We start from the raw sequence: 13221 nt of genomic DNA, 5'->3' as shown, positions 1-13221 counted from the left end.
CACGTCTAATTGGTCGAAAATGACGTCACATGCGGTGGTTCCCTAACAGAGACATCAAAACCAAGCTGCCTGGGGGAAATCGGAATTGCAAATACATGAAAGTAGGATGAATTTCTGTTCCTACCGAAATGTGTTCCCTAACAGAGACATCAAAACCAAGTTGACTGGGAGAAATCGACATTGCAAATACAGGAAGTAAGGTGAGTTTTTATTCCCACCGATATGAGTTCCATAACAGAGACATCAAAAACAAGGTGCCCGAGGAAATCGACATTGCAAATATATGTATGTCGGGGGCAACTTTATATTGCAAGTAGGGTGAGTGACATTAATTCTAGCAAATAAAATCTAAAATTTGGAAATTTATTGTTGGTTGCTCGTGAAATTTCATATCAATGACCGATCGTGTATTGTGAAAAGTTTCGCACAAGTGTAATTGTAAAATTGTTGGCAGCAGTTGTGTTAAAAACGACTCGATAAATGAAATGATTTATTTAAATTTTCATAAATAAAAACAGGAAGTGGGTTATATCTATGGTATAACCGCAAGGGTGAAGTAGGACTATCGTTGATTTAGAGATCATTTGTTTGTAGTTGAATCTAAATCTATTCTGAATGAATGAATAAATGAATAATTGGGGAACTTCGAAAACGAGACAGTTACGTTGAAAGCTCAAGGTTTTATGCATCCAATATTGGATACAAAAAATCTTTTTCTGAAGAATAATCCTCAGAAGCTTTCCTGCTAACTGCACTTGGTTGACAACTCACGAAACCAAATGTATGTGGTCGCATTATTATATGGATAGAAAACATTAAAATAAACTCGCATGAATGTATTTTTCAATTCCCAGGGGAACTGGCAGATTATTTTTCAGCTACTATTAGATTTTTCTAGATTTTCCACGATACTCGAAGCCCTCGAAGCCTCTTTCGCATGAATGTATTTTTCAATTACCAGGGGAACCGGCAGATTATTTTTCAGCAACGATTACATCTTTCTGGAATTTTCTCGATGCTGAATGGCATCCAAACGAAAATGCTCCTTTCAGTTTGGCCTGCAAAAAACTTTTCTGAACTCTAATCCATCAAATTTGGAGCCCTGAAAAGGGCCGTTGACTATATGCTAAGCTTATATAGCGCGCTCCTCGGATTCGACGGGCCAGCTGAATGTCCATGATGTGATGCGTTTTGCGTGGATAGCACACAAATTGGTATCTTCGAATAGGCCTCCTGCAGCGTCATAACCGCGGAACTTTGGAAGCGCAAGTCGGTTTTGAAGTCCTAAACAATTCCACGAACCAAATGCTGCAAAGGTAGCTTGCGGATTAGTAATTCGGTCGACTTCTGATAGCGACGAATTTCACGCAAAGTTCCCGGTCGATAGCGATGTGGCTTATTCACGCTTCCTGCGGCTGGTGCGCATATCCGAGCTGCTTTCGTGGTGCCTTACCACCGAAAGACTAACGAGATGTCTGCTTGGTCCCAAACAAACGAGTCCTCACGGTGCGAGAGTAGAGTAAGAAATGAACAAAAGCAAAGGAAGCGTCATTTCATAAACCATAAAAGCATAGAATGTAAACCCCACCCTTATTATATTCGTTGCTTACCCTGAGAGAGAAAAGAATTACATCGAAGTAAGTATACAGTACGCTTGTATAATAAAGAGGGTGGGGTTTACATTCTGTACTTTTATGGTTTATAAAATGACGCTTCCTTTGCTTTCATTCACGGTGGTAAGGCACCACGGTTGATATGGATTTCATAATGAAGAATATAAAATATATGACATTATGTAGTGAATATATCCCCATATCGAAGAAATCACTTTGATGAAACTGCATTATGAAATTATTTGTGTACAAATGCCGCAATCGATAGTCGACTCAAATTTGCGCTGGGTAATTTCCCCGGAGGACTCGATTCCTCCTTTGAGCATTGAAAATCTCTTTCTGGCAAGACGAAATGGTATGAATCACATTTTTCGAAAGATAAAATGAAGATGTTTTCTGCCAATTTCCTTCAACCTCCAAACATTTCTTTCTCCAGTTTGTTGTTTTTGCGTTCGCTAATCCTTTCTCACAACACCCATTTCTCGTTTGAGAAATTGTTGAGTAAACATCGTTTGCCAGTGCGCGTAAAGCGGGAATTCCTTAAGATTCATTGCACCTCTAATAAATTCCCGAAAGACGTGGTCTTACGTTGATCGCACTTGATTGAAAAATCCAAAACGAAATGTATTTGGTCGCAGCATTATATGAGTAGGAAGCAAATAATCGCTCGGAAATTACATGATTTTCGCGATGTGAAACATTTTCTGTTTTTCATGTTGTGCATCCAATATTGGATACGAAAATTTTCTACTGATGGGGAAAATTATATTCAGAAGCTTTCCTGTTAATTGCGATTGATTGAAAAATCACAAAACCAAATGTATTTGGTTGCAGTGTTATATGGATAGAAAACATTAAAATAAACTCTTTCGCATGAATGTATTTTTCAATTCCCAGGGGAACTAGCAGATTATTTTTCAGCAACAGAGTTTCGCGCGTGTAGGTGTGTGTGTGGCGGCTGCTCCGATGTTTCAAACGGAACCGTGGCATCACTCTCCTCCTGATGGATTCCCTTCTGGCCTAAGGTACACAAACAGGCTCTTGGTGACACCGTTCATCAGCGCTTTCAAGATAAACGAAGTTAGCTTCATCACAACAGCGACAACATGCTCCAATCGCTGTTCAATTATAACTGAGTGGTACTGGTAATGGTAATGAATTAGAGAGACTTTAAAGACTTTTTAAGAGTTCATTCGTCTCTAATAACTGAGTGGGTTTCCGAGCGGCGCTTATATACCGATTGGTGATTTTAATAGCCTGTTTTGACAGCAATTTTAAGGCTATTGAAACAAGTTTCTGGATGAAAAAGTAACAAGTATATAACGCGTAGACATTTTATCTTTCGAATGAAGTGTTTATCATACCATTTCGTTCAGTTGTTTAGGAGCTATTAACGCTCAAAATCTCGGTCTCCGGCGTAACGCTTGCGTTTTCGAAACTTTGATTTTACACCCCGGTATAGAAATGAAAGACGTAGTCCTACGTCAAAATGAACTGTTCGGAATTTGAGACTGTTCGGAATATGAGACAAAACGGGATTCTCGGCGTCAGTTGTTGAGAGGCAAAGAAGAATATAAACTTGCAGCACCTAAAGCGATCATGAAGTTTTGGTTCGCATGGTTGTGTATCATGAAGTGATAACTGAAGCAAAGTTTTCTCGTTTTCGTTTGTGTAATGATTCGGAGGATGTAACAACAAACGAATTTCTAAGGGGGAAATGGCTTCGATCGATTCCCGGAAAAAAAATTAAAAAAAGAGCAACGGAATTAACCGCTGGGTGCACCCGTGGCCGAGTGGTTAGCGTCTCACATTATCATGCCGGGTGTTCGGGTTCGATTCTCGTTCTGGCCGGGGAAATTTTTCGTCGAAGAAATTTTCTCCGACTTGCACTGTGGTCACGCGTATTCTAGAGCTTGCCCCTCAGAATACATTTAAGGCGTGTTATTCGGCTTAAGAAATCTCAACTAAAGTATTAATAAATGACGCTAATTAATGCATACGTTGAGACGGCAATAGTTTCACAGGGAACGTTAACGCCATTCAAGAAGAAGAAGAAGAAATAACCGCTGAGACAATGATTTCAGTTTTGGAATCATAGCATCATGCAAATGAACCGAAGAGTTACTAAACCAGCGTAATTATTCAAAAAATCGTAATTATACTGAATAGCTACAACAAAAATCAAAAGTCGAATCAATATAACAATCAAATGATTTGAGTACAAACAAGCTTACCATTCAAACTGTCGGCGGGTACCATCAAACTACCGCAGTTACAGCATACCATCTTCTCGGTGCGCGTACCGACGCCCTTCACCGGGGTACACAAGCTTCTCCGCTCGGTGACTGCCGCCCGGTCCTCGATTATAGCTGCGCCACCCGATCTGGCGGCTGCTTTGTCCTCGTTGTTCTGCACAATACGCAGCTTGGCGATGGCCTTGAGTAGATCACTTCCGCAAGACTGTCGCTGTGGTGCGGTTGCTGCAGTTCCAGCCGGTGATAGGCAGCCCGAAACCGGCGGATAATCTTCCAGATTAAGCGAACTTGGTCGGGTTGACATCGGACTAGCACCGATGTCCGAAGCACGCCGAGAGATTTTTCTCATGTTCACTGTTACCCGGGTGGTTAGCTTCTTCTTACGGGAACTTCCGGATGGCGTTGCGCCCGAGTCAGTTGCGTCTATTCCCGAGAGATCCGAGCTTGACAGAATGCTTTCTCGAAATACCGTTCGTTGGATGACGCTACTAGCGTTGGAAGCTCGTCGACGCATCAGCAGCTGGGAATTCGGGTTGAATACGGTGGCCTCAGGTAGGACCATTTGTGGCTGACTTTGTGGCAGCTGTTGTTGCATGAGTTGTTCCTTCTTCTTCGATGTGTTGTTAGCCAGAACGACATCAAGACGAGTGATCGACTCCCTTGGTTGCGAATCGTTGTGATCTTGTGCTAAAGGTTGTAGTTCGGCTGTCCTCTCCAGTTCCAGGAACTTGGTTGGAATAACCAGATGTTCTTCAACAACGACCGATTCCTCGGAAATCTTTTTCCCATCGGATGACTTCTTGGAGCTGTCAAGTTTTCTGACTGGGCTGTAATTGTAACCCGTGTTTTCGAAGGAAGATTCTATCTTACGGATAGCATCTCGAACTGACGTTAAATGTGCTGTTATGACAGTGGCTGAGCTATTCGCTTCATCTTCGATAATGTTGCAGGTTGAGTTACGGAGCTGAGAACGTTCGCAAATTTCCTTCTCTTTCTTCCACAGGGTGCCTTCAAAAACGTCGTTGGTGGAATCAGTTCTCTCAATAGGAACCTCTGAGGTGACCTTGTCGATATCGAGGTCGGCTATCGCTGGACATGTTTTGTCGAACTCCTCGCTGTAAGCTTTGGGTTGCTTTCCCAAGGTTGGACTCTTTATGATATTGACACTGATGTTGACTTTCTGTGGTTTGATTTCCTGCATCGAGGATGATATGTTGAAATTCAAAGGCGAATGTCGTGAAGATTCCCGTGAGGCTAGATTATTGAACAGCGAGCAGGATCGTTTCCCTTGTGGACTCACCGGTGTGGATGTGTTCTCGTCGGAAATCATCAATTTCTGGTCAGAAAGCCAGGCATGCTTCCGGATCTTGTTTTTCCTGGCAATTGGCGTGTCTGGCAGTGTGATGTCACCGGTAGCGAAGCGCATAGAATTGCACAATTTTGACCGGTAGCCCTTACGTCTCGTACCGGGCGAACTGTCACAAGACTTGGATGTTTCGCTTTGCTCAATAATCTCATTGGAGCGATCGAATGCATGATCTTCGTTTACAATGATTTCTCTTAGGAACTTTGTTTTCTCGCTGTTGATGTTCATTCTGGCGGGGCTCTCCTTGCACATACGATCCAATGGTTCAATTACGTCCGCACATTCCTCATTCGACTTGGGTGGGTCATCTTCGTTATCTTGAAGATCAGTTTTAGAGCTGCCGCTGCTGCTCAACTTGCAAAAAGTTTCTCCACCATCTGACGAGGACATCGGTTCGAACAGTTCTTTGACGGCTTTCTTATTCGACCTGGAGCTTTTCTTCTGTTTTTTGATGGTGCTGGTTCGTTCGTAGACACCCTGTTTCGCTGAACGAGGGGACAGGAACTTGTTGTTGAAGTCAAAGATGGACTGATAGATAGCCGAATTGGAGAGATTGAAGGTCGAGTTGAAGGGAGACTTTCTTGTCTTCGATTCGTCTGCCTGGTTCTGCTCAGGTTTTGTTTTGATGATTTTACGCGCAGGTTTCTTCGGCTGTTGCTTGATCTGCGTGGGGGCAGAGATTTCAGCATCGTTGATGGTAGATTCCTTACTCGATTTTGACGTATTTTCCGTACCACTCGGTTGGAAGTATATTTTATCCGTCTTTTCCAAGGCATTCTGCTTTCGTATGTCATTTAACTCATTCTTCTTCTTCACTTCTGAAATGTTTTGCCATTCTTCGTAATCCTCACCGAAACCATTCATTAGTACGCTTTTATCCGACCGCAGTTCCAACAGCACACTGTCCAACGTGTCGATGATGTCGGTGACGCTTAGCTTCCGCTCGCTAAGACTCGCCAGACCGGTTTCGAAAAGACGTTGGAAGCGTCGACAGCGTTCTTTCTCGAACATGGGCAGCTGCAGATCGGACGATACATGCAGCTTCTCCAGCTCCAGGCGACTGTATACCACGAATGGAACATATCCGTTGAGGATTTCCCACAGAAGCAGCGTCAATGAGTACACATCGGTTGATACGGCGGGGAAAACAAAGTTCGACTTTGGTACCAGCAGCTCGGGGGCAACATAGTAGAATAGCGAAAACTTTTCTCGATATTCCTTACAATACGGCAAGTACCGGCTGGCTCGACAATCATACGCGCCACTGTCTCCCATTGTACCCGGTTGAGCCTTTCGACTGTCGGACACCTCTTTGGATAGCTTGCGATATTTGTCTCGAAGAAACTGTTCATCGTTTTTAATCAATCTCGAGAAGGCAGTGATTTTCTTCAGTTCTTCGTTCTGCGAGGAAGTCATGGAGTTCCGTGAGGATGATGTACTGCCATAGCGGTCTTCGATTTCCTTCCGAATCGCATCGGAAGCCTCGGTCGTTAGCTCGAACGATGTCAGTTTAACGGTGTAGGGATGCTTGCGCATCAGAATACTTCCGCTCGATATGTTCGAGTGGATATAGCCGCACTCCTGGAGGTAGTAGACGGCGGAGCAGATCTGCTGGACAACCGTAATGGCGTGCACCAGCGAAAGGCGTTTATTCTGAATAAAATAAAATAAAATAATCATATTGAGTTGTATTACTATAGCAGGAAAACAGCGCTTTTGTTGGCGAACCCACTGTGCCGTTATCACCGTTTACCAAGTGAGTACCGGTTACATCCTTCACAAATGAAAATGTAATGAGAGAAATGTCATGACGGAAATGAGAATGAGGATGAAAACAAACATTAAATTGATAGAGTGAATCGAATTGACAAAAATTTACAACATTTTTGAAAGTTTAATAATTGAAGAATTTAAGCAAATAAGAAGAGAATAGTTCGAGGCCGGAAGAATTAAGGAATGAGATAGAAGAAAACCAAAAGTAAGAATTACTATAATACAGCCATTCTATGCCAAACTGATGTAGTGGTTCTCAGACTTTCGTGAAAAGTGGTAGTTTTGTTCCTCATCGCAAAATATTAGAGCCGTTTTTTTTTATTTTTCCATTAAGGTGCCCATTTCCATTTTAGGGTGGTCCAAGAATCATGTTTTCCTTTTTTTCCCAAAAATAGCTTTTTTAAAAAAATCATAGCTTTTAAACTACAGGACCGATTCAGATGACCGACATATCAAACTAAAGCCATTTAGCCATTTAGTGTTCTTTAAAAAATATTAAACTTGCCAAGAGTAGTGGATTTTTTTTTCGTAATTATTGATTGCATTTGTTTTTTTAGTGTTTACATGGGTGCTATATTTTTCTTGAAAGCTAAGGGTAAAAAACATAATACAGCGCGGACTCGATTATATACAGTTTCTGATTTCTTTTCACTATATATAATCGAATCCTGTATATAATCGAATCAAAAAAAAAATTATATTCGTTTTTTTTGCATGTATTTTTCTTTTTTTTTTAATATAAAAGAGGAATTTGATTTTTGATTCATCCCCTTAAAGTCAGAAAATACCTTTCTCACATGAAAAAAAATAATTTATCCAGATTCTCTCAGAGGGTGATAGACGATCATATTTGATGGAAAAAATCCTTCTACGCATATGTTCGAATTTCAACAATGACGGAGTTATAGAACTTTTGTTTTGTTTTGGACTCTGTTGCCTCGAACTGGCTCTACATTACAAAGTACGCTACGGAAGACGATTCTGTTGCTTTCATTTGAAAGATGAGAAAATTTGATACAGGATATAGTAGTGGAACATTTAAATTAATGGATTTTAATAACATTTTGGAAGTGAAAAACTTAAAAGTTAGTAATTTTTAATGTGTTATTATTAATGTCATCCAGATTTTTTTTATTAAACTGGATTGTTTTTATCGATCAAATTGAAGCTCTTTAACCGCTCTACAATTTGTTCTTTGACACCCAACTTCTATCTATCTTAATTTGGCTGCAATATCGATATAATTAATTCCTGGTGAAAATTCAAGCAAAATCTTCACAAATCACGATTTTTACCCCACTGTACATGAATTAGTCACTTAAATTACACCTTAACGTTGAAAGGTTAAATTTCTTCTTGAAATAAGTCTTTTTTTTTAATTTAATATATCGTTTATTCCATTCTATTTAAAATATTATTTACATTTAAATTAATAAAAAACATAAAAAAAAATTCCAACTGTATATAATCGAGTCCGACCTGTATATCCTGAAATCAGAGACGAAACTTTTATCGTTATCGGATGTACCAAGGGACGCCATTAATTCGTCTTAGAGGCTGTCCACATACCACGTGGACAACTTTAGGGGGGGGTAGGGGTTTCGAAAATGTCCACGCTTGTCCACGGTGAGGGGGAGGGGGTATAGGTAATATCCACGAGGACACGTTAATTTTTTTTTTCAAAAATACATTCATATCTATAATCAAAAACAAATTCTATGCTCTGCATTTCCAAAAAATTTCAAAGTTTACAACCCTAAGTAATACCTATGTTTATCAATGAAAAGGTTGGGATGCACGGTCGAAAATCCATATTTTTCTCATATCCTTAAACTTCTTCGCTGAATTGTGTATTCTGAAAGTAACGAAAATGAACTGAAAGTGATCTTGATTGACAAAGAGGATAGAAGATACTGGATGGGAAATAGAGAAACGGACATAAGTTGTATCGGGAGCTGATTTATACTGAAAAATAATGTTAAATTATGTTAGTTTGCAAGTATTTAAGCATTGGAAATGTAAGACATTGTTTTCTTAGTTGCGGGTGGTGGAGTTTGTAGCAGCGATGCTCTTCTTCATTGAAATGTGGAATTTTTTGAATACGCTTCTATTGGTTTGTTTAGTTATTGATTACACTTCTGTTTGGTTTGTTCGGATAAATTATTAAACGGAGATCAAAATCAGTTTGTAGACTACTTTTACATGAACCAGCAATATTTTCTTTAATTTAAAGACGAATTGACAACAATAACAAATACAAAAGTTATATCCATATAGTGTTTCGCAAAAAACTCCAGTACAAACCATCTGTACTATGAATTAATTAAAAGTATGGTATAAAGATTATAATAATATGGTTATAATTTTATTAATTTTCTACATAACACTTTTTTCTATAGTAACACTTAGGTGCCTATTCTATCAAATTCCTTTTGAAATTCCTATTCAATAAAGCTTGGTTACGTAAAACACTACAATGTATGGGTTGTTTGACCAAAACTTACTTAATGGATCGCAATGGATGCCAGTCGTTTTATAAGCGCTATTATAACACGCCGTTTTACTAAAAAATCTAGTGATCGGTGAAAGATCAAACCGTTTACAACAATGTTGAAAAAAAAAATTGGGACAAGCAAAATACTCTGTACCTGATTGAAATTCTTCATTATGAGCTTCTACCAAGTCGATAAATTCAACTAGAGGTGAATGAACTGCGAAGTTTAAGGCCTCTCGAAGCCAAAAAGAAGACGAAGATAAATTCAAACAAATACTGCTCGCAATTGAATGAGTCAAAGTCGGCGATTCAGAACAATTGTCCACGATCAGCCAATATGATAGGCCTCGTGTTCCACCTGCACAATTCCAAACTTTATGTCTCTTTGATAATTCTAACTGTTCGAAAAATTAAAACACCTTATCCAGTTTTTCGGCAAGATAAAAAAAAAAGTTTTTGGAGGATGGAATGTTCATGTTGTGTGAAGAATGACGTAAAATTGTGAAACAAAATGGTAGTCTCCAGACACTACCCAGATAAAGTGGAATTATGTCATTGATGCTCAGACGATCTGTGTCCGAGCGAACAATTCGTAAAATATTTTGCAATAGTAAACTAATGATAATGGAATAAAGAATTGGCTAAGTGAACGACATCAGAAACAGACCACTGACAAACGTCTATGAGTTTGAGCGACAATTCGGGCAATTCGACAATTCAACGAGCCAAAACTACACAAAACAACACAACCTTTTTATAGGTTAAACAGAGTTATGATATCCATATCAGCTTCATCTTCTGATTCAGCTTTTCTTACACAAAATGCAATAATTATTTTTTAACGAATGATTTCATTGTCTGGTTTATTTGGTATTTGAAATATATTTAATTATTTAACATAGTACGGTCTCACGTCGTTTTATAATAACAAATCCCCGAAATTAGATTCACAACTACAAAACGGCCAATTATGATTTTATGTAGTAAACAGTCTTATCTGATGTATAAAATGGACGCGTCCTCCGAAAATTCTTCTTGTGATAGTGATAGTAGTTTTACATTAAGTAAACTGTTGTCTAAATCATTTTTGAACATATAGTTAAATTCTTTGTTTAGTGTTAATAAAAACATGAGATAGAAAATAGAAACATGTTGAAAATGAAATTTAAGACCAATTCAATTATTTTCTTGATCTAAATAAAATGAAGAAAAGTCCACCTGGACAACTGGGGGAGGGGTATAGGAAATGTCCACGCTTGTCCACGGAGGGGGAGGGGGTGTCTGAAGTCGTACTTTTTCTATCCACGTGGTATGTGGACAGCCCCTTAGCAGCTTATTTTGTACTTTTCATATTTTGTACTCGGTCGTGCTAGAGTGTGGAAAGAGGGCGCACAAACTCTGTACAGTGTAGCGGATAAATTCACTGGAGACTACACTCTGACACTCTGAAATCCGTTGGTAATTTGGTAATTTATAATTTGGTAAATAATCTGCCAACACGAATTTTCCAGGTTATCAACCGAAATGGCAAGTTTACCAAATACTTTGAAATAAACCATTTTCTTAAAGGAGCGGCTTTTATTGATAATGATTAGTTTACAAGAAAAAAAATTCAAGATTTGCTACTTGGGGGCTATTAATCCGTAGCCACATTGGTTGCGCGTTCGCCTGGTAAGCGATCGATCGCGAGTTCAAAACTCAGGGCTCTCATTGACCATCTTTGTGTTGTTACAGAATAACTACGTCCACGCAACAATCATCAGAGGTGGAGATCGATCAACGGCCGAAATAAGATCGATTCATCCATACAACTGCTCTGCTGTGCAAGATACATCGGGCTGCTATTCTGTTAATAACTCAACAATGATCATGTAAACTGTCTCCGCTCTCCGGTCTATCTGGACAATCGAAGAACAGAACGAATACTCTTACGCCTAAATGGCTACTGTGAAATGTAATGCACCATATGCAATGGTGTAAAAGGAATACTAATACTCCGAAAAATGGCAACTGTGTGATGTGCTAATTATAGATATGATAAACATGTGACATGTACACGATTAAAATTCGGCTCTGTTACAGCTAAAATTCTAATAAGTTTCGGGATCAATCTTTCAGTCTTGGGCGTTAATTTTAATAAGATGATTTTTTCGAACACTTTTGGGAAAATTGATGCTGATAGGTCTATAAGATTCCACCATCAGGGCGTCTTTACCTGGCTTAGGAATCACAATGATGGTCGAAATTTTCCATGCTTGTGGGAAACATCTTATATGAGTCATCACGTTGAAAGTTCTCGTGAGATGTTTAATTGCTAGATCAGGTAATTCTTTGATCATCTGTTCGTTGATGTGGTCAATATCGGGTGACTTCTTCACATTGATTTTATTTTTGAAAACATTTTGTTTTGATTTGCAGCATCAAAAAAATCGAGCGTTTTTTGATTAGGTGCCGATTGATTCGGACTTTTCGAAGATGGTTTGTACAAATTGCTGCTTCTTCGTCTTCACTCCTGGCCCATTTACCAGCGGGCACTCTAAACGGTGGGACCAGTAATTGAGTCCATTTGAGATCCTTAGATGCATATCATCCATAGCGAATAATTGATTTCAGTGAGGTAATAATGGAACTTTTCACCTTTCTCGTCTTGTGATAGCTTTCTTAGTTTACGTTATCCATTATGATTCAATTATTTTGATAAGACAATCTTATGGTTTCTAACTATTCTATGGTTTTGGCATCAAATGATTACTATCAATTTCATTCAATTTTGTATAACTTTAATGGGCAGTAAATTCGGTTTAAAGCAACTATGTGCGGAACATAACCTAACAAAAAACAAAACCTTATGAAATTCAAAAATTTTTCAAATTTGTTTTTTTCAAGAAAACTTTTCTACAGTATTGCATTGATAAAAGATCACACATTGTGATTGAATCTCCTACAGGATAAAAAATGTTGATTTTGACCAATGTTTTTGTTTGGCGATTTTTCAATTCTTTGTCATTTTCCGGAAAACGGAAAACGAAAAAAAAAATTCTTGAAGATTGATTGTTTTTTTTGTGATTTTTTTTGGATGTTAGGAATAAAGGAAAAGTGTTCGGGTATTTTGGTTATTGTTTAAGGTATATTTGAAGATGTATTTTCCATTTTTTTAAAGTACATGAATGATGATGATTACGCTGTTGACAGCTGAATGTGTAAATGCTGTCTGAAAATCGGTACCTTGCTGGTGGTATCGGTTCTGATGTAACAAAGTGTCGCAGAACGAATTCCAATGAATATTTTGAGACTTCAGGACAATACCTAAAGCGTTACATAGATGTTTTTGAAAATTCAAAAAATAGTCTTAATGGCGGCCATTTTTGTTAAAAACGACTTATTTTTCATGAAAAAACAAATGAGATGTTAAAAACAGCTATGTAACGCTTCAGATGATTCATTTTTAACTGCTGATAAAAAATTTCAGCCAAATCGGTCGAGTAGATCTTGAGATATCTATACCACGAGCTGAAAAAACATGGTTTCGAGAAAAACGCGTTTGAAAATTGGTACAGCAATACTATATCTTTTGAGGAGACCGCATACTTTTGGCTGTTACTTTCCAACGAAATCAGATATCGAAAAATCCTATTAGGACAACATTTCTGAGGGCATGAGCTTCCCAAAAATGCAAAACAAAAAAAATGATTTTTTCGACTTTCCAGACCAGGGCTAACA

At 38.6% G+C, this 13221-nt stretch overlaps 1 protein-coding gene across 2 annotated transcripts in view; it reads right to left on the bottom strand.

Moving 5' to 3' along the window:
* Window positions 1–13221, bottom strand: part of LOC129778902 (uncharacterized) — an 88889-nt gene that overhangs the window by 1524 nt on the left and 74144 nt on the right. For both annotated transcript variants that reach the window (XM_055786080.1, XM_055786081.1), the window contains exon 3: window positions 3848–6887. In XM_055786080.1, coding sequence (XP_055642055.1) covers window positions 3848–6887 — 3040 coding nt within the window. The remainder of the gene's footprint in view (window positions 1–3847; window positions 6888–13221) is intronic.

The sequence above is a fragment of the Toxorhynchites rutilus genome, chromosome 3 (assembly GCF_029784135.1).
Source record: "Toxorhynchites rutilus septentrionalis strain SRP chromosome 3, ASM2978413v1, whole genome shotgun sequence".
Classification (NCBI taxonomy): domain Eukaryota; kingdom Metazoa; phylum Arthropoda; class Insecta; order Diptera; family Culicidae; genus Toxorhynchites; species Toxorhynchites rutilus.
This window is presented reverse-complemented; position numbering and strand designations above follow the sequence as displayed.